The sequence below is a fragment of the Melopsittacus undulatus genome, chromosome 1 (assembly GCF_012275295.1).
Source record: "Melopsittacus undulatus isolate bMelUnd1 chromosome 1, bMelUnd1.mat.Z, whole genome shotgun sequence".
In the NCBI taxonomy this organism is placed as follows: domain Eukaryota; kingdom Metazoa; phylum Chordata; class Aves; order Psittaciformes; family Psittaculidae; genus Melopsittacus; species Melopsittacus undulatus.
In genome coordinates, this window is record NC_047527.1 from 137,960,461 (window position 1) to 137,982,178 (window position 21,718).

A 21,718-nucleotide genomic window follows, 5' to 3' on the forward strand; every position below is an offset into this window, starting at 1 on the left:
CCTGATGGAAAGGAGAAATTAACACCTTCCTAATATTATGGGCAAGACCCAAGACTTAGCTGCAGGTGGCAGACAGGGGTAGATCCCTGTTTTCCTGTGGAGGATCACAGGAGAGCCCCAGAATGGCTCTCTGACAGTCAGAGACATCTCACAGCAAGAATAACCAATATCCATCTTTTCATCCCACCCTGGGCAAAGTAAGCTGTGCTGCGTGTTCACCATACCATCACCTACTGCTTTATCCCCCAGCATCCAAAGGTGGAATAACCACTGGCTACACTCAGTGCTGTATCAACAACTGATAGCTAAACAAGAGCTGCTGAAACCTCAGCTCAAATGGGACCAAGAGAGTTCAGGTGTCTTGAAAAAAGCAAGAGCAAACCCGATATATGTCGTTCCCCAGTTGTCACTACTGATGTAAGTCTATGAATGCTGCCAGGTTCGCAACTTTGCTAAAACCCAGCCTGCTCCTGGTTGTCCGCATAGCAGCTGTTTGCCAGCAGATAGCACCTTCTCCTTGTGCAACTGTGACCACAAAACACCTGCATTCCAGTTACGAGGGAAGTCATATTTTCCAGTTGGAGGATGCATCTAACAGCCAAAACACTGGATCACGTCAATATATCTTATTTCCAGTTCAGAAAGACTACTGAGCTGCTAATGGATTGTGCTGAAAAAACCCTGGCTTGTGCACTGAGCTCCTCAGCTATACAACACAAACGTTTCATACTGGCCCAGAAGGACCACTGCTGGTCTTGGTGCACCAATGTCCAACACATATTTATTTCCTTTAGGAATTAAGGCTATGGAAATCTCCATGTCACAAATTTCAAGATTTGCTCATTTTCAAGATCCCAGAGCACCAACTATTGGGCACCCACACTAAATCTTACAATCTAGTTCTTAACAACTGAGTGCATGACTAAGTTCCGTGCAGACGACCATGTGTTTCATGCTGTCAGTCACCACCATGTTTCTAGCAGGAAAAAGCATTCAGCCAAAGAGTTATCTTACACAGACCAAGCTTGAAAACTTTCCCTTTCTTCTCATACAATGAACAGAAGTAATACAGTTAAAGGGTTATCTCAACATAAGCAATCTGCACCCAAAACTGCTGCCTGCTTTCTCCATACAGCCTCCTAAGGATACCCAGTATTTTGGAAAGGGCTATCCCAGGTAATAGAAAACATTTTGCAGCCTTAATTATCTAGCAAAACAATTTGTCAGGATGAAAATCCAGTCTATATCCACGAGGGACAGGAGAAAGGTAGTCAAGAGTGTGTGACAATTCATGTCTCTCCTCTGAGATATTATCTCTCACCTAGAGATCAGCTTCTAAAAATGCCCATATTGTAATTTAACTCTGATTATGTGCATATTAACAGCAGGAATCAATACCAAAAGCCCCTAACAATAATGAATTTAACAGATGTAGCACTTAATTGTATCACTTTTTAAAGTACTTGTTTGAGGGACATGAGCAGCAACTGGAACTGGCTTTAACACAGTGATCCTCTCCTCAAATGATTTTTCTTGCAAGGATCCCATAAAAACCACTCATTTCAATCACAACTGTTAGGGCAGTGCTAGCAGCAGTGGAAAAGCATCCTGCTGTCTGAGGGATTTGCTTATAAACGATTTTATGCCAGTGACTAGCCAAGGCATGTAGAGCACAACGGATCAGCAGTCAGGCATTTCTGAAGGGGCACAGCGAAAGGATGAAGGGCAGAGACAGGATCCTGATGAGCAATGGAGGCAAAAGTTCAATAATCCAGGACACTGCTCAGACATGTTCATTCAAGTCATTCATTGCTCCTGGGAGTTTCCATCCTCTGTTTACACTTCCCAGCCCCAGCAAACTAGCTGCTCCTCTCTCTGACCCCTGGGGTGATTATCAGGCCAGACTCAGCCAACCAATGAATTTATGTAAACACAGATACCACACTGCGGTATCTCTTCATGATCATTGTGTTACACCTTTCACTTCTGTCCTACCCAGTCATTCCCTGTGAGCACGCACTTACTTCAGTGCATAATGACTGAATGCAGAGGCACTGGTACTGCAGCATACCTGGCAGGGAACACTGCACCATGTAGGCTCTGCAGCATTGCTCAAATACCAAGAGATGAGAGAGGCGACACTGATTCCCATTCCTGCAGCCTCACCAAACTTTTCTGCTGCAAGCACATTACTAAATTCCAAAAAAGTATGACAAAAGCAAGATTGCTTAATGAGGATGATCAGGGGGAAGGAAAGAGAGACAAGAGAAGGAAGGTCAAACCACACAAACATAATTATGCAAAATCTGAAGAGAATGAACTAACCGGTGCCTATAGCATCTGGCATGAAAAGTGTAGCCAGAACTGGGTGAGACTTGGTCTTCCATCTAAACCAACACCCAGTATCTGAAAGCAGTGACAGTCAACAATACTGGGCAGACTACTGCCCTGAAGGCAATAGAAACCTCTTAAGGTCCACCTCCACAAAAGTCAGACTTCTAATTTCATACCACCAGAACTTAGACTATACCCAGAGACTAAAAAGAAGGAAAAACATTATAAATAAAAACTTTTTTGAACCAGATGTTTATCTAAGTGTGAAGTTTTCAATTACTTCCTTCACCTCTGAGAACACAGGACTTATTTCCAGAGCTTGGTATTAACCCTAAAAGGTCAGATTTCTTTAGCTGAACTCCCAAAAGAAAGATCTATTATAAGCAGTATCATGTACATCCAATTCAAACTATAAAACCTAATGCTTTTCCACATTTTCTTGAGCTGTATCCCCAAGTTTGTTAAGGAATTCCAGATTATTAGAAACAAGAATAATATAAAGTTTTATGTGAATGCTGAAATTTACTGCTTGGTGCTGGCTCTGGGCACCTTCAAATAAACTGAAAAGAATTCAGACCACAACAAACAAGTGGATGATCACATACAGGAAGATGGGGAGAGCTAACTATGGCATGTGGTGCAATGCAGTGTCACTGGTGATTGCATGAACACAAATGTGTCATACCTTGAGGAAGATGAGATAGTGTTACTCAGCACAATTAAAGAAGCAAATGTTTAAATGTGAAGAAAATCTTAGGTTTGTGAAGAAAAATGATCAAAGCCATTTCACAGAGCACATAATGAATACCAGGCAAGTCAGTGGAGGCAGTCAGCATTTTTCTTTCTAATGACGAAGCTGCCTTTGATCCCCAAGCCAAGAGCTGATACATGCAACCTCTTCCAGAGTCAGTGGCAATCCTGCCTGTGGCCAGTGATCCCACGTGATGTGTGCCTAAGCTGAATATCTGAACTGAACTGAATTTCAGCAGGGTGTGTAGGAGGAATTAACTTGAAAGCGCCAAGCTCTCACACACACCACTGAAGAAAGGTATTCCCCAACTCCATGCTCTATTTTCCTGTGGGTAAGCAATAGCTTACTCATTCCATAAACCTGATGAAAAATAAAAATTGCAGATAATTTTTACAAGGCAATCTCCAAAGAGTAGACAAATCTGCTTTATTAATCAGAAGGTATGCTTAACAAAGAATATGAATTGGAGCTTGAGTTCAGAGTCCTGTGGGAAAGAGCTTCCAAACAGCAGAGAGCAGCCTTCAGGTGCAGTTCACCTCTACTCTCTCCTTTCTTTGTTCTGCCTGCAGCATCCCCTAGGTTGAGACCAGTCCTGCTACAACACTGTAGCCAGGATCTGCTTTGCTGCTGTCCACAGCAGAATATTTTATGTTCAGCCAGGACCACAGGCAGTGGCAGCACAACAGACTGGGGAGCTACACTGAAGGTATTGGGCAATACTTTTATCACTTCAACTGCTTACTACAATAAAAAACTGAAATAAGTGTTACACTCCCTTTATCCATGTAATAAACCCATCCCTAGCCTCCACAACCTTTGCTGTGCAATGCTAACGTTAGATAGAGTTTTGTCAGAGGGTAAAGTCTTGGAATTTTTTAAGATCAAGTTGCATTGCATACTTTGACTGCAGGCTCAGCTGAGGCCAACAGTGCCTGCAGGATGTAAGTCACCCAGCTCTGGGGATATTTAGGATTTATAATTTGAAGTTTGCAGAGGCGTCATATACTTGCCCAAGTGAAAAAGTGCTATCACACTTTCTACATCAACAGTAACTCTTCTTGCAATATTCCCTCCTCTCTTAAAGTTTTAACCAGGCTGGGGAGGCAACACAGATGAGAGCAATCTCAGGACACATTTATTACAAACACAAGATCCCAAGTGGGTTTTTATAGGCTAAACCTGTATGCATGCATATCCAATGCAAAGCTGGCACACTTCACTTAAAAGATGACACTGAGAAATCACTATCTGGTGGCCACTGCATTAGTGGGGAGAAAAATTCTAAAATCTCAGTTCTCTGAACTCAAGAGATTTCAGAGGCAGTACTGGAACCCCTGCATATAGAAACCACAACATGAGCTCAGGATCAACACCAGAGGAAAAACCCTAATTCAATTAACCCTAATCTATATAAAGCAAACAAGTGCATTTGTTATAAACAAGATAACTTGTTTGAGCAGTAAAACAAGCTAATCTATCTTTCAGTTGTTGGCAATCATGCTATGCTTTCTTTGCCTACAGAAAGCCAAACTTGTTTCCTAGTTCTAAAATGCTCTTGCTGTCAATAACTATGTAATTTACAACACAGATCTAGCTCCCTGCCCAAGAGCCAGGGGGAAATAGGTCAATGTAGACTTGACCTCTCATGACGGTGATGTTATAAAACCAAAAGACTCTATCACCAACAAAGTCATATCAGTTCCTCTTTCACAGCAAGAAGGGAAAGCATTTCTCATTTTCGACAGTCAGAAGCTTGTTCTTCATGAACGTTTTATCTCCTCTCCGTGTGAAACAAAAGTGTCCTTTGTTATGAAGAGGAAAGTTTGTAAGATACCTGCTGTGTTTGTTTATATCAGCACTGTGTTACTAGCACAGGCACATACCAACATACGGAGATTATATACATTTTCCATGCCCTTTGCATACATCCTTTACACTATGCAGCACCAGATTAATTAACCTTGGTGAAGAGGAAAGGCATACTGGGGGCATAATATTGGCAGAAATGCTGTTCTGGATGACCTGTTGAACCTTCTTAGTTCCCTTAATCCCTGAAAGGAGGCTTTCCTGTCTCTCACTCCCCAGCTCTATGCTACTGCTTCAATAAATGCCACATTCCAGCATGTGGGTTTTTTTTTTTTCATCATTGCATAGATTTATAACTTCATGGCTTCAGGGCAGGAATTCTTCATTTCATGCCAAAAGAAAGCGCATGTAAGCACAGTTAGCTTGCAGAGCAACAAATTTTTTGTTCTCAAACACATGACATCTTCTACAACCTAAAAGGCACGTAGTGACCTTGACCACCACACTTATGAGAGTCAAATTTCAGCAAAGCAATCAGAAAGATGCATCAATCCTCCACCACAGACTTTCTCTGTTGAGAACAAAACCTCCATTAGTTTTTAGCAGATGCAAGTCTCATATATCTGAAGAAAAGATATTCCCTCCGTCTGCATTCAGTTAGAGAGAGGTTTGCAAACCATCATCCTTCTTCATGAAGGGTCATTTCGGTTGAAAATGTGTATCAGAGCGGCTAGCAAAAGAAAAAATATTAATATTGATGGAACAGGTATACTTCCGGTTCTTAGGCTTCATCTTATCATCAGAAGACAAGTCCAACTGATCCTACCACACACTCACTTGGGCACAAATACTACAATGCCAAATGCCTGTCAGTCCTCTCTCTACAAATGCACTGGTTCCCACAGACAAACATTCCCCGGGTCTCATGGCACAAAAGCAAGCGCGAGGGTTCCAAATACATACCAGCATTTAAGCAATGCAAAGAAAAACACACAGATAAATGTAACCACAGATGTTTTAATATGGTGAAAGAACTAATCATAGAATAGTAACAGTTGGAAAGGCCCTTAAGATCATCTAGTTCCAGCCTGCCTACCATAGCCTGAGTTCTACAAACTGAATGGAAAAGCCAAGCCACTTGCTCTATCACTCAAAAGCAAAAAATAGATAAATAAATAAAAATCTATGTCTATTCACTGAGACCTGACAAATTTTGATTCCCTTCTCAGAACACATATTGCCTAGAAGGGAAAAGCTGCAGCAGTCTTCCAGCACACCAATAAGTCCAGCCTCATGCACCGCTCTCCCCATCCCCCTGCCACATGAATTCACCACTTGCTTGTACTTCAGCTTTTTCTTTGTTTAATCCCGATTTCCTACACTTTCGCAAGGAACCGGAGAGATGCAGCTGTTCCAGCCTCTCTAAGAAACTCCAGCAAGAAGGCAGCCCTCATACATACACTACCGCGCAGAACTTGCACATGGCAATGTCAACGTGGTCGTGGTTATTTTTCTTTGACCATCAAGTATCCAAACTGCTTCAACAACCCACAGAGAGGTTTTATAAGCCTAAATTACAGTCAGTCCCCCCCACCCCCGACTCCAACGCATCCAGCGGTGGACGTCCCACAGGAATACAGGTGGCACCGATCCTCCCTGCCTTTACAGCATTTCTAACCCCACCACCTCCGCTGAACAACCCCTGGCCATGTACGGCTGTTTCCAGTCTGCTAACAAAGTCAAACTTCCCACGGCACGGGGACACCCCCAAAATTACAATCTGGGCCTAACGCCAGCAGGACAGTTCCTGTTCTTTCTTTTCTTGTTTTCAACGCATTTTCACCCAAACCTCCCAAGTGTGATTTAATGCCGACACCTTTTCCTCCCAGCTCTAGGATTCCCCCAACTCCCCACAGCGCCTCCATAAGAACAATCAAAGTTTCACAGGGGAAGTTCACTGGAGAGTATGACCCAGCGCATCCAGAACAACCCCTAACGCCAACCCACCACCCCACGGACCCCCCCACAAGCGGGTCCAACGCCTCCACCAGTGCTGGGCGGTTGTCATGTAGCAGCGCAGCTGGGTGAGCCGGGACTGGTCCCCAGCACGGCGGGGTCAGCGCTGATCCACACTCAGCCAATACACACACAAAGCAGAGGAGGGCACCACGCTGGGGAAGCCCGCTCAGCGCGGGGGCTGAGGACTGGCAGCAACTCACCACTCAGGTAGTTGGTCCACTTGTACAGCACCCCCTCCATGGCGGCCGGCTCCCGCCCCCATGCAGCGCGGCCGCCCCCCGGCGGAGTCACGCTGCCCACCGCCGCCCGCGCCCCACCGCGCCGCCGGCACACAGGGCCATAGCGGGGCACCGCCCTCCTGCAAGAGCCGGCCCGGCCCCTACCGCCGAGCCGGCCCACCGCCGCCACGCTTCTAGCGCAGCCGCACACCCACAGAACGACCCCGCAGCGCTACGCAAACGCAAACAGTTCCAGGAATCGCAGCCCATGTGACAGAGAGAGGGGAGGAGGGGAGCAGGAGCAGACCGCCCAAAGCAGGTGGCCTACGTCAGCCAATCAAAACCCGCCGTCGGTGAGAGCACCGCCCAATCGGCGCCCGGCAGGAGCCGGCTCTTTTGTGTGAGCGGTCCGCCGGGCTCCCCCGCTCTCTAACGTTTGCTTCCTGGAGCCCCAGGGCCCGCCCACTCGCACGGAGCGCTGCCGCTGATTGGGCAAACTGAGGCACGAACAGGGGCGTGCCCCAATGGATGGCTGCTTTTGCTGGGCTCGCTCTCAGGTGAGCCAATCAGAGGGCTCACCCCGGGTTCTGGGCCGTCGGAAGCCTGGGGCTGCTCCCTGCAAGAGCCGCTGCCACGTCTGCGGGCCGGGCGAGTGGGGCCGTGCACCGGCCCTGGCCGCTGCCTCCCGGGCGAGGGGTGCGGGATGGCGGCCCCGAGGTGCTGAGGTGGGCCCTGGCTGCGGAGCGGCGATGGCGGCGCTGCTGCGGGCCCTACTGCTGGGCGCGGTGCTGCGCTGCGCGGCCGCGGCGCTGATCCCTGCGGCTGACGTGAAGGTGGAGGTGCTGCAGAAGCCGTTCATCTGCCACAGGAGGACCAAGTGGGGGGACATGATGCTGGTTCACTACGAGGGCTACTTGGAGAGGGATGGATCCATGTTTCACTCCACGTAAGTAGCTCGCCCCGGCGGCCCGCCTTAGAGTGCGCTGGTGGGTGAGCTTCAGCGGGAAACACCGCTATACCTCTCGATACATACCTTTATTTTCATGTAGGTGATCTCTTCTGGCGGCCCGCATCCGCACCCCTCACAGCAGTCCATCCCTCATAGCTCTGTAAGGAGTGTTGTTGAGGACGGGTGGATTTTTATTTATACAGTTACATCTTCCTCCCAAAATTTGCGTTTGCCTGCGCGCAAGAAAGCAAAAGCAGTGGATGTGTGTTCATGGCATGCCCTGGAGCTTATTTGCTATTTAATTAAAATAGCTTAACGCTGCAGAAACCTGTCAGTGAGACCCTTGCCACCACCACCTGTTCTCAGAAAGTTTGGTTTACCTTTATGCTTTGGCAGTTTAGGAATCATTGGCTCGCAATGCTATTTAAGATGAACACCAGTAGTAAAACTTACCTCCTTCCCGTTTGCCAAACCGAGGCTATAAAAGAAACCTTGTTTAGCTTTTTTTTCTGGTTAGTCTGTAGAAAGCAGAGCCGTGTGGGGTTTGTTAAAAGGGGGAGATGTTAAGCGTTCTCTGCTGGAATTTGGATGGAGGATTCGCTTTATGATATCGGTAGTTTAATTTAAAGTCTTCTTCCGTGCACGAATTTCTAAAGCAAACTTCTAATTTAAAAAAACACAAACAAGTGTGTGTGTGTGTGTGTGTATATATATATATATATATATATATATATATATATGTCCGCTACTGGCAGCACAATGACAGCTTTTCATTACTGAAACGGCGGATTCTTCACCGGCCCCCGACCAGACAAATCAACATACCAGAGCCACAGTAATGCAAGCAGGAGGAGAAACCAGAAAGTCGAGGGAGTGCTAAGAGCCTGCAACTGCTTGCTAATGGCGCTTTTCCCGTAAAACATCAGCGAAGTGTTAATAGCGGGAGACAGCAAAATACTAAAGTGTCTGTAGGCCACGTCTGAAATCTGCTTGTATGGAACGTATTGAAAAAGTCAGTGTTTTGCATGTTTAGTCTCTTGTAGGCCATTAAACTAAAATCTCACTAATTTTCTCTTGTAGTTAACCTGCCTCTCTAAAAGGAGCTATAGTGGCACTCTTAAGTTTTTGCTGCTGACTAACTTCTGTAAGTGCTGTTTTCTTGTTAAGTACCTTTCCTGCATAACTAGTAAATCGAGCTTTTAAAACTGTGTCGGTAGAGTGAAAGTAGTCCTGGTGTACCATCTGGTTAAACTGGGAAAGGGCCTTGTCTGTCTTTTTAAAACTTGAATGTCTTGCATGCATTTGTTTCTGTTTTTTTTCTAGACAATCTGTCATGTAGCTGTTTTTTATTTCCCCATGGCTTTTTTGGAAGAGATGTGGCCAGTTCTTCTGAGCATGTTATAAGGTATATTGTAATCATGACCAAACTGGGTTTTGATTTGCAATTTACCAAAGAATATGCATGGTCTTGAATGTAGATTTTGAAGTAGAAATGCCTTTCTAGTCTGATCAGTTTCAAAGTGGAAATAGGTGATCAGGGAAGTGAAGGTGGGTATTCAGGTTGTTTAGTGTCATAAAAACACCATGTAGATGTTGTTTTATTCCTACTTCTTAAGCAATCTTCTCATGCAAGCTGTAGGTTTAAAGACTTTAAAAGTCTGTGTTTTTCATATAAGAAATGCCAAGGTGCCAAATAGTGGTGTGTTTTTAATCATGTACCAATGCTCTGAGTATATTCCATGTGCTCCACATACCTTTTATGGAACTTGCTGTCTAAAGACTGCTTTATTCTGTTCTTTTCCAGTCATAAGCATAACAATGGGCAACCTATGTGGTTTACACTTGGCATAAGGGAAGCTATCAAAGGCTGGGACAAAGGTTTGAAGGACATGTGTGTGGGAGAGAAGCGGAAGCTAACTATTCCACCAGCCCTTGCTTATGGGAAAGAAGGGAAAGGTAAAACACCCAAAGTCCTTCCCTTAATTGTTTTTAATCTCTGTATTTTACTGTTATTCTTGGACTAAGAGGTGAGCAAGCTTTCCAGGCTGATTCCATTAAATAAGAATTGATGGAGTCAGGTGCTCTTTCTCACTGATTTATTTTCTGCAGAAGCAACCCTTAAGTGGTTACATAACGAATGCAGGAAAAAAGCCCAGGAATTGATGGTAGCTGCTGTGTGGTATGTTCTGAGTGCCTTCTCTGTTAGTGCTGTGCTCAACAGTGCCTTCCTTTTTTTATTTTCCTTTGCTTTTTTTCCCCCTTTTTACAGTCAAGATGGAAGTGGTTGCTTAGGTAACGGTTGGCTTTTTGGCTGTTGCATCTCTGTTTGTGGTACTACTTCATGAATGGGAATGTACAAGCCTCATTCTTGCTCACAGGTGTCGTTTAGAACCATAAGAAACTCCCTGTGGTGCTGCTTTTCTCATCTGATACAGTGAAAAGTCACCACTTACTATTTCATACAGGGCCACTTAATTCTTTCCCTTTTTTAGCTATTTTCAGTTTGGACAGTAAGATAGGTAAGGTACATGAGTGGTCATGTTGACAGCTACTGGAAATGTATTGAGTGGTGTACAAACAGATAAAAGTATTCTTTGTCCTGTTTTCTCAACCTAGTTACTACTGATGAGTTTGGGGTTTCCTTTCAAACATTTCTAGATTCCTGTTTCAATAGGAGGGCCAAATCTGGAATTCACAGTTAAATGAGTGACAGCTTGAACGATCTGAAGGGGGCCTACAGAAATGCTGGTGAGGGACTATTCATTAGGGACTTTAGTGATAGGACAAGGGGTAACAGGTTGAAACTTAAACAGTGGAGGTTTAGATTGGATATGAGGAAGAAATTCTTTACTGTTAGGGTGGTGAGGTACTGGAATGGGTTGCCCAGGGAGGTTGTGGGTGCTCCATCCCTGGCAGTTTTCAAGGCTAGGTTGGATGAAGGGTGATACGGTTTAGTGTGAGGTGTCCCTGCCCATGGCAAAGGGGTTGGAGCTTGATGATCTTAATGTCCTTTCCAACCCTAACTATGATTCTATGATGGTTGCTTTTTCTGCTTTATGGGGTTTGTTTTAGTTAACTTTTATTGAAGCAGTTATTAACTGACAACAGTTATCACAATGACCTAAGGTAATACAAAGTTCCAAAGCAGAAAGGATAAATGTCTTGGAACATGCAGTCTTTCCTGTTGCTGTCCTCTCCCATTAATCTGAGACTGTTTTAGAAATGAGGAGTGTTTACATGTCTGGATCTTCAGGCAACTAGGCTGAACATTGGCTAAGTAATAGTCCATATTACTCCATGATACATAGTACTCCATACATGCAGTATACTCCATACCTTCCTTTCTTGAAAGTATCCTTCTAAAACATTTTTTTTTTCTAGAAGCCTTGGTTTCAAGAGATAGTATTGGAAATAATCATGTTTCTAGTAGAGAACACAAAACTTGTGGTCAGCTGATGGTATGCAGGGCACAACTGTAACTTTCCACCAAGAGATACTAAATGCTGCAGTATTCACAGTTGTCACAGACTAATTGCCTTGATTAATATGTAAAGCACTACAGTTCTTGGGAGACTTGCAAACTTCACCTCTGTGCTAGTGAAAGAAGGTTGAACAAGTAAATACTGCTACTGCTGTGAGAAATTACTTGCTTTGGGAACACTTTGAAGTACTTGAAAATAATTATGTTGCTATATTCAAGTTATGCCCTTGAAGACCAAATTACTCCATTTTCTTCATGCTTTCCTCTGAATGCACATAATTTCACTAGCCTCCCACCTTACTTGCTGACTTAAATGGTGAGTCAGATGCCTTTTTCTGTAGCACTCAGAAAAATTACCTGTCTTCCAAACTCTAAGCAGGCCACTGTGCCCTGTATTTCCAGAAGTTTATGCACATTTATTTATCCCAGAAATTTATTCAATCCCAGAAAATAAACAAGGCTGTTTACTGCTGCAGTTCAGGGTGTATTTAACACCATAGCTCCAAAATACAAGAAGTGGATTATTTTTTCCCCCTGTCTTCTGAAGGCACAGGAATATTTTTGGGGGATACTGCTGGCCAATACAGAAATATATTTGGTCCTATTCAGCCCTTTTCTATATAAGGAGGAAAGTGGTGTGCAGAAAGGTCTTTGACAGGAGCTTCAGCCATTGGCATGAAGGCATATTACAGCACTGTAAATACCAATGTCTGATAAACTGGAATCCATGAGGGGTGGTGACACAGGGGGGAGTGGTCCTTGGTGCTTTTAGGAAGTGACCAGTTTGTTCAGCTGCATCAGAAAGGGCATGATGCCAACACATGTCTTTGGGCAGATTTACGTACTTAGTTTTTGCTGTGTGTTTGGAAATGGCTCAGTTCCCTGTGCAGCTATGGAATACTGACAGCATTGCTGGCCTCCTGGCTTTCTCTGCAGGAAGAATTTTTCCAGTGCCAGACTAGCCAGGTGCAAGGTGTTTGTTGGCAGTGAAGAAGAATTTGGACACTGGTGGGTTTATGGTGTGTCAGGAGGACTGGGCTCTCCCTTCTTGCTACCCTGTCCATCAGTCTTGGCTGTAAGTTGCAGTGGTGGCCAGCTGGCTGGCTGTACAGTCTCCTTCACTGTTTTCCACTTTATCTGGCTCTGGCCATGAAAATAAAAAATTCAAGAACGTTGGTCTGATAAACCTGTGATGATGACTGTTGAATATGAGCTCACATCAACATGTACTCATCTCTCACAAACCTAGTTGCATCTCAAGTTGTATGTGTGCTCTAAGGGCTGCTCAGGGTCCAGGCTATGGTCTGAAATAGTTATCACTGTTACAGTTACTTATCCTCTTCAGTTCCAGTTGAAGGATTCTTTTAAAGTACTAGGATTACTGGAATATTTATCTGAGGTATTTTGCTTTTTGCATGGCACTGAATATGTATTTTTTTAAGTTTTTAACTTTTCTTCATGTTTACCGTTTTGGGCAGGAAAAATTCCACCTGAGAGTACACTGATTTTCAACATTGACCTTCTAGAAATTAGGAATGGACCACGATCCCATGAGTCATTCCAAGAGATGGATCTTAATGATGACTGGAAACTGTCCAAGCAAGAGGTGAGTGGGTTACCCTTCTGTGAGCAAAACTAACAGGATGGGATAGTGGAAAGGGAAAGCTTAACTTGAGGGAGGCATCTAAAGGTAATTTAGATTTTTACCTACTACCGTGCACAGAGTAACTCTGCAAGCAGAATACACGATATTTAAGAATGCTTAAGGCAGTTATTTATTGAGTGATGCACAATATGGGTAACTATTTGTTAGCATAACTACTGAACTGATACTGTGAATGGTAAGACACCCAAAAAGTCATTGCTGGCCAGGTGATCATCAGTCATGTGAGAAAGGGTGGGTCTTTGTTCTTCCTCGAAGATAACTTTTTCTATGTTGCTGCTTTCCAGCTCTCTGCTTTTTTTTGACTTTGTTTTATGCCTTTCTTGTTGGTATCTCTGCTGCTGAATGTTCTTGAATTCCCGGCTCAACAATTAAGCTCCTGTGTGTGCTTTGCCTTTCTTGCATGGCCTCAGCTCGCATATTTTCTTGCACCTTACCAGTAGATTTCTTTATTTTTCAATATCAGCTCACCTTTAGTAACTAGCTTAGTGTACATGACTGTTCCACTAGTCTGTTTAAAAGCTACCTCAAATCTTTGTCTTTCAATATTGAGATGTCTAGAAATAAATCCTTATTAATGTAGTTCCCATGACAGCAGAAGACACTGAGATTGTGGACAGATTTTTGTATATATTTGGGATGGCTGTTTACATCTACTGGTTTGTTAAAGTGCTAGGATGTGAAAAAGCTCTTTGAGGGCCTGATCAAATCGGTACCTGATAACTTCTGCCTAGCTATTTATACTTTATTGTATAGACACCGGATGACAGGTTTTCCTGGTTCATGTTTCAGTCAGATAGCATAAAGGTATGGCAACTGCTTTCCTAGTTTTACTGTCAATTATATTACTGGAGTCTTCCATCACTGATCAGGGCTGCAGAACCAGCCAGACAAGTATTGCTTTGGCAGTGGCATAGGAAGGAAGGTATCTATTGTCTAATAGTACAATCCTTTACATTGTAATAATCCTTTCACAAGCCTAAAACATTATCTCTCACCTTTTGTCTAATAGGTGAAAATTTACTTGAAGAAAGAATTTGAGAGGCATGGAGCAGTGGTCAATGACACCCAGCATGATGCTTTGGTTGAAGACATATTTGATAAAGAAGATGAAGACAGTGATGGGTTTATATCTGCAAGGGAATTCACATACAAGCATGATGAGCTGTAGAAAAGGGTGGCATAATTTTTTTGACACAAATGGCAGTGACTCAGACTGTCTGGTTCTCTTGTTGACTTAATTCTGTGTTTTGGAGTTGACAGTTGCTGTCGGCAAAGAAACGCTATTTGTTTATATAAAAGAATTTCTGTTCATTATGGACAAATGTTTTAAACTATTTTGAAGTATGGAAATGTGCCTCCTTTTATGCAGAAAAGACTTGCACATCAGTTTTTTTTTAATTTTGTATTAACTTATTTTTCAGAAATGAAACAAACTTTACTGTTACCAAACATTGTGAAAATCAAAATCCAGTTCAGTGCCTTTCTGTGATTTGTTTGTGTGTTTAAGATCACTTTCAGCGACTCCTTTATGTATGATTTCTACTCTGGGGCTAAATTACTTGCCCTTCCTTCTTGAGTGCCACTGGTTAAAAAGTAGTGTGCTGACCTTTTTTTCCTGCAGATTTTAGAAAGATGCACTAGAAAAGCATCAGCATCTCTTTATACAGCTGAGAAACTGATACAAAGTTGAATGAGATGAATGACTACCCTGTCCTGATTTTGCTCTTGAAAGTCTCTCTAAAGGTAAAGTATTAGCAACCAATAATTGTCTGCATTTTTCTTTATATTACATGAACAAAATAGGAGTTAAATGTCAGACTTTCACTTTTAATGTCAGCAAGATTCTAGGAAATGTCTGTAATTTGGAAAATAGCAAATTATGCTGCAGTGCAGAGGTGATATCCTTTACATTTGTTTTGAAACTCAGAGCTTGCATTCATGAAGAAAGGTCATACCAGTCCCTTCCAAGTTTTGAGGAAGATGTTGAGCACAATGTTACAAGTCTGAAGTTTTTCCCATATCCAGAAGGGGAAGAGCATCCTGACAGGAGGATCAGTATGGCCTGAAGAACAGTCCGCATTGGCTTGCCTGCTTTGTGACTGCCTGAGTTGCAGAACTTGTTTCGTCATTCCCCTTTGCAGTATTTGCACAAGTAGCACACAAATGGTGTGAATTTTAAATAATAAAGTGACTTTTTTTTTTTAGAAAAATAGAGGCATGAGGTAAATGTTAGTACTGTGTTTTCATGAAGGTTCATGAAGGTGGAGACCATGAGGAATTTGACTCCAATTTGCATGTGTTTAAACTGTTTCTGGAGAGGAAGAATCATTCTGCAATTTCTATGGTCTCTTAAATGAGAGGGCAGGGTAACTCAGGGGAAGGAATTGGCCTCTGTTCTGGCACCAGTAACACATGGGGCTCTGAACATCTTCCACTAGACCAGGTTGCTCAACCTCCCATCCAACCTGGCCTTGAACACTTCAAGGGATGGGGCAGCCACAGCTTCTCTGGGCAACCTGTGCCAGTCTCACCACCCTCACAGTAAAGAATTGCCAAGTGAGATTCTGCATTCAGATGCTATAGATGAGGTAGGTATTTTCCCTGCCACCTAGTGTTGCAAGCAAGTATTAGAAGACTACCTTATTAAACAGTTCGACTGCATATGGATCTTACAGGTTATTGTCTGTTTTGGCAGAAAAAATGTGTCAAGTAAAGGCATGCAATAGTTCGGAGTTTTGATTTGTGGGTTTTGTTGTTTTTCCTTCTGATACTCTGTGGCTTATGGCCTACTTGGAATTGTGGCCACCTATTTTGTTTTCAGTAACCTTTAGGTCTTTCCTCAATGCTATCTAGTTTTCTTGAATGTCCCATGGCAATGATTTTCACAGTAGAATAGTGTTGGAAACTTTTGGTTTTTAGGCTTGTTGCCAATCCTGATTCTTGTATTGTGAGGGAATAATGAATATTTTAGCTCTTTGTACCAGCTGTGATTTTGCACATTGATATTTTTTTCTCCTTGTTAAATTTGCCTGATTTCAGCTTTCCCAAGGTTGCTTGCATGTTCTGTGCTGGGTATGTTGATTTACCCTATGGTCACCAGAGCACCTGGTATCTGGGAGCAACACATCACAAGTATATAGTGTTCATGTTGTATTAGGACAGAAGCATTACCAAATAGTTCAACTCTATTGACTACATGGGGAGCCTAAGCAATAAGCATAGCCTAGAGCAAGGAGGGCTGGTAGTGTATGAAGTTTACCCTTCAGGCAGCCTTGTCTAGGATGTGGAACTGGCAGGTACCCAGCCAAAGGGGAAATACTGTGTGTGCACTACTGAGAGAAGTGGAACTGAGACTTGCATTGCGTTTGTCAGGGTTTCAGGTGACTGCAATGTTTAGTGTGTTTTCTAAACATCTGGCAGGAAAATAAAAGCATAAAATCATGAAATTAAACTTAGCCCAGATGACTAACCAAATATATAAAAAGCTAAGCTTAAAATGGAGTGCCAGTATGTGCCTTCAGTAAAGGGCAACTGTTGTTTCCTTTGTATTAATAGGAGTTCGGAGCTGGTGAATGCTGTGAAATGCACATATGCATTATCTGCTGCTTAGTTTTTTAAAGCATTTCATAAAAATAACTGTTGGTGAACATGGAGGTAAGTTGTTAATGCCAGCAGGCATTAAAGCTGCAGGTCCAAGGTGTTTTGTTTGATGTTGCATGTTGGTTTATGCTGGATGAGTGGATGGGCTTTGGTTTTAGTGCTCTTGGTAGCTGTGTTATTCTGAAATGGAACTGAAAAAAGATTTCAAAAGTGCAGGATCAGCAGCAGATTTGGGAAGCCACTTCAACATTTTTACTGTTTGCTATTGTTACCGTCCTTCTGTGAAGATGAAGGGATTTTTTAGGTAGAAATAGCACTGCTTATCTTAACCTCAGTTGCATCTGTTTGTGAATTCACAGGCATTGTGCTGCAGTGCCAGCAGGAGCCAGCTAGCTACCTGCAGGAGAGCAGGAGCAGGCAGCTAGCTGCCTGTCCCCTGAGGGGATGAGGAGTATTGGAACTTCAGTGGCACCCAGCAGCATTTTGGCTAGCTTGTGTGTGAAGTGCAAGGTGTATTGAAGAAGAAACAAACCCTCATTGTGTGTCATTAAAATGCAGCATTTGAAAAAGTGGAGAGGGTTCCATACAGTGCTCTTTCCCCCTGTTCTTAGGGTATTCTTTATACATTTCTTGTTTTGTGGTTATATAGGAAAATATGTACTGATGGCTTTTAGAACTGCAGCCTGTCATTCACAGCCGCAACCTAACAATTACAGTGGGAGTTGCTGCCTTGTGTAGGTACAGTATCAGGAAGTGGTGCTTTTAGTCTGAAATGTTTTTTAAAGCTTTCTTCTTCAAGATCAACTGACAAGGCAAACAGTGTTGAAAATGAAGGAATCACTTTATCGGGTCTTAAGTCTTTGCTTTTCAGTACCTTATGTCCTTGTGCTGCCAATAACATTCCCAGTGTGGAGTTGTTTTGGTGAGTGCTTTATGTGACAGTCATAAAATTGCAGTGTTAAGTACATATCAAACTGCTACCATAGCTTTTTCTTCATGACATTTAGAACAAATATGATCCATAGTGTATTTCCTGAGTACCTCAGTGTAAAAAATGGGTGGTACAGGTCAGCTTTTAAATTACAATTGTGTTTGTCATACGTGCTTCCCACACCCCCCATTGTTTCTGCTGTTAGATACAAAGTGGTTTATCACTTAATACAGACATCCCAGTTTCAGATGGCAGGTGAGTATCAGCAGGATGGGGAGAGCTCATTGCTTTGGGACATTCTAGGAAGAGGAGAAAAATTCGAGGAAAAGGAGCAAAATCAGTGGTGTGTGTTTTTGTATTTCTTACAGAGCAATGTGAGAAATACAAAAGATTTTGTTTCCTAGTTTCTCTGGTATCTGCTTACTTGGAAGAAAGAACATTGGCAGGTACTGCAAATAATGAATCTAGCTCTTGGTCTGACTTTGATTAGAAATCACTGCTTCAGCTAGATCCTATATGGATTTTTACTCTTAGCACAAAGCTTAAATTCATACTTCCAAGATCCATTAAAGAATATTCAGGTATGTTGAGTTTGCTTCCAAAAAATACATTGGCCTCGTCATAGAGGTCTTGAAAAAAAAGAAACTACAAAAAAAAGCCAAAACCCAGTATCCCAAACTGCTTTGTCTTTGACACTGAATTGTTTTTAGTACCAGGAAAATAAAAACAACAACACCGAAACAAACAAACTGCATCTATTTGTATAATCCTGGATAATTTTAGCCTCTCCTGAAAGTTAATCGTAGTGCTTACATTCTGTGCCCTAGTTTTCTGCTGGTACATAGGAAAAACAATTCTTTGCCAAAAGGATATTTCTTTAGCTATCCTGCTTCTGGTTTTATGCTTGTGCTTGATTGTGTAAACAGTTTCACACAAGAAATGTTAGTTGAAAAGCTCAGTAGGAAACTTGCCTGTACAGAGATAAGGGCCTTCATTATTAGCCCTCCCAGTCTGGAGGGGATTCAGATAGAACTACCTCTTATATCACACTTCTTCATTCTAGGAGGTTCTGTTCCAAAAGCAGGCTGGTTTAGCTAGGGGTTGCACCCACTTAGGAGTAGTGTGGTATTTCTATCCTTATCAATGATGTAAAAAAAAGTAGGAGATGGGTTTTGCTGAGAAATTTGCCATGAACATAAAGGATAGTTTGGAACTTGTCAGACAAGTAATGTGCAAAGTTTGTGAAGGCAACATTCCTGATGGATGGTTGGAAGTTGTTCACAAGGATAGTATTTTTCCATTCTTTCCCTTTTCTACCTTCCTCCTGTTTTTTCCTTCTCGCCCTTTCTCTATTTTCCCTTATTTCATTCTGCATCTCCATTAGGTAAACAATGAACAAATTCACTTCTAAAATCTGAAGAGCTAATTGTGGAAAGCTAGTGTAGCCAGCTCTTCAGAGCTTCCCAATTCTCAGTTATGTTTCCCTCTAAAAAATCTGAGACTGATGCTAGCTGCCATTGAGAACTGCTCTTCATATTAGATACAATGCTTCTAATTTCTAGTTTGTGTCATGCCATGCTTAAGGAGATTAAATGATGCAGGATAATTGATTCCCATCTGGGAGTCAGACTGAAAGCATTAAATCAATCCTGTTCTCTTAGATGTTACTGCCATTGAGATTTCTTTAAAGCAACTGATGTTTCCTCTTCTGCCTCTTTCCCTGAATAGTGAACTAAGTAAAACCTATTTCTTTTGCGTGCTTGCCTGCTTTCTCTCTGGGAGTAAATAGCACAGCTTAACTCTGGTCTCTCTAATCTGCTGGGATATGTCTTTAGAGAACAGGTTTTCATTCCATAAATACAATGCAGACTGTTTTTGGTGGCCCTGTGTTCATCTTGGGATACGGAATCTATAGGGCAATAGCTAACGGATTAATCCAAGCTTAAAGAAAATTACTACTTGCTGTGTTTTACTCAGCAGTGCTGACCACTAAGAGAGGTAAGGCTGGCAATGTTCCTTTTAACAGAAGGTAAGAAGTTACATTTGCATACAGTATTGTGGCCCTTATGTGCCATCATGTCCTCATTGTCAGTGTCACTATTATTAGGTTAAAAGCTGGGCTTAACATAGTCACATGGGCATCACGATGTAGGCTTGCCCTCTGAAATAACTCGGTGCTGTGCCTCTGCAGAACTCAGTCTGAAGCAAGGCTCCCAGACACGTGTTGCTCATCTTGCAGCTGACGAACAGCCACAAACTGCAGTGGGAGCACGTATGGAGCAGAAACAGTCGATGCTTCTACTCATTTGGTACCACATCCTGTTATTGCTAGCCTGAGCCATAGCACCCTTTGGAAACAGCTACAACCGGCCCTCCATCCAGTGATGGAGCTGTGTGAAGGTGGGCTGATGAGGTGGGCTCTCAGCACCAATTAATATGCTCTGCCAGACCTCTGGTGGCTTTGAGCTTTCACACCTTGCTTCTTGAGCAGGCAGCTGCGGGAGGGCAGCACAGGGCTATGTCAGTGTCAGGTTTGCATTGTCACACCACCGCCTGAGGGTAAAGCCAAGAGCAGGCTTGGGGCTCTTGCGCTGGGGGGGAAATTACAGATGGAATAGGCAGGGGATATAGGGAGAATAGATTCTGTACTACCTAGTTTTTCTTGTCTGGCATCCACATCTAATATAAGGAAGTTCAAAAACTCCTGAGTAATTTATGGTAGACATCTCTTTATTAAAATACATTCATAAGGAATAACATGCAAGCAGCATGAAATGTACAATACAGTTTGAGCTTTGTTATTTTCCCCATCTATGAACTACTGTTACCCAGTTGTATGTTGTGGACAAGGACATTTATGTAAATGTGAGATCTTTAATGACTGAGATACTCAGCTGTAGACTAAAAAAAATATATATATTTTTTCTTGTCCTTTGGAAGTGCAGGACTGAAAAGGACTTCTTTGTTTTGAAAGTTTGAAGTAGTTATCAGATGTCCCTTTCCACCTGCAGATATTTACCACTTTCATGAACAAGGAAAACTATTTAATCATTGAGGCAAGCTCCTTAAAGCATGCCACTGCTCACAGCCCCCAGTGTACTGTGTATGGTAGGGGAAAAGAGGTTGCTGATGCTGACATATGCATAACTTTCTAAGTGTACTCAGCAGACCTGTTGCTGTGGTAACTAATCAGAAGATGCTAACTTCCCCTGATTGAGTGCTGTTTGAACTGCACCAGGTGGCTGATAAATCACGTGGTGGAATTTTCTGTCCCTTGAATTACTGTCTGATCTTTTCCCTATGTGCTTTGGTTTAATTTACAGCAATTTACACATAGATTATTCAGACCTGACAAACTAATGGAAAATGCAAAGCTGCTTCAGGTATGTAGTCACTTTAGTGAACTCCTATATCACTAGAACTGTTTTTTGGTTTATGTATTGATGTTCAAGCTGTTGCAATTTTATGAATAATGCTAAGCTCAGAAACACTATGCTTGAATTTTAATATAATTTTGATAAAGGGTAACTATATAGCACATAGTTACTATGGCACATTTCTTGCAGAGGGAAGTGAGACACCTTTTCGAGTTTATTTGTCTGCTACAGCATTTCTGTACAGGCAGCATTCTAACAATGGAAGCATACATGAAGATTAAACAGGGTCATTGCATAAGAAAGCAATGCTGTTGTCTCTATTTTCTGCTTCTTTGTTGTCACTGCTGGTTTATCTTCTCCGGATGACAGGTTTCCTTTTTCCACCCACCTCAGTTGTTTATGAGTCTTAAGCTATTGTTAAGTGGTTTAGCCTCATTGTTACAGGTTCTGTTCTAACACACTAAAAAGAGCTCCAGGCTCACAGATTTTATAAGCCAGTACTAAAAAATGTGCCTTTTGATACCTTTTAGAGTTATGAAAATAAGTATGTTGTCACTGGTTACTGTAAATTAAAACAAGGAAAAAT

The 21,718-nt window shown here is 42.5% G+C and overlaps 2 protein-coding genes across 3 annotated transcripts in view; one reads left to right on the plus strand and one right to left on the minus strand.

Moving 5' to 3' along the window:
- PLEKHA8 (pleckstrin homology domain containing A8) overlaps positions 1–7,252 on the minus strand; it is a 30,123-nt gene extending 22,871 nt beyond the window's left edge. The window contains exon 1 of one of the 2 annotated variants that reach the window (XM_034064065.1): positions 7,111–7,252. In XM_034064065.1, coding sequence (XP_033919956.1) covers positions 7,111–7,150 — 40 coding nt within the window. In that variant the 5' untranslated portion in view covers positions 7,151–7,252. The remainder of the gene's footprint in view (positions 1–7,110) is intronic. The other variant, XM_034064069.1, reaches the window with a different exon arrangement.
- A 450-nt stretch (positions 7,253–7,702) lies between these two features.
- On the plus strand, positions 7,703–15,424 carry FKBP14 (FKBP prolyl isomerase 14). Its single transcript, XM_005144440.4, has 4 exons — positions 7,703–8,074; positions 9,882–10,033; positions 13,037–13,164; positions 14,234–15,424. The coding sequence occupies exons 1-4, from the start codon at positions 7,878–7,880 to the stop codon at positions 14,390–14,392; spliced, it is 636 nt and encodes a 211-aa protein (XP_005144497.2). The 5' UTR covers positions 7,703–7,877; the 3' UTR covers positions 14,393–15,424.
- Positions 15,425–21,718: the final 6,294 nt, after the last annotated feature.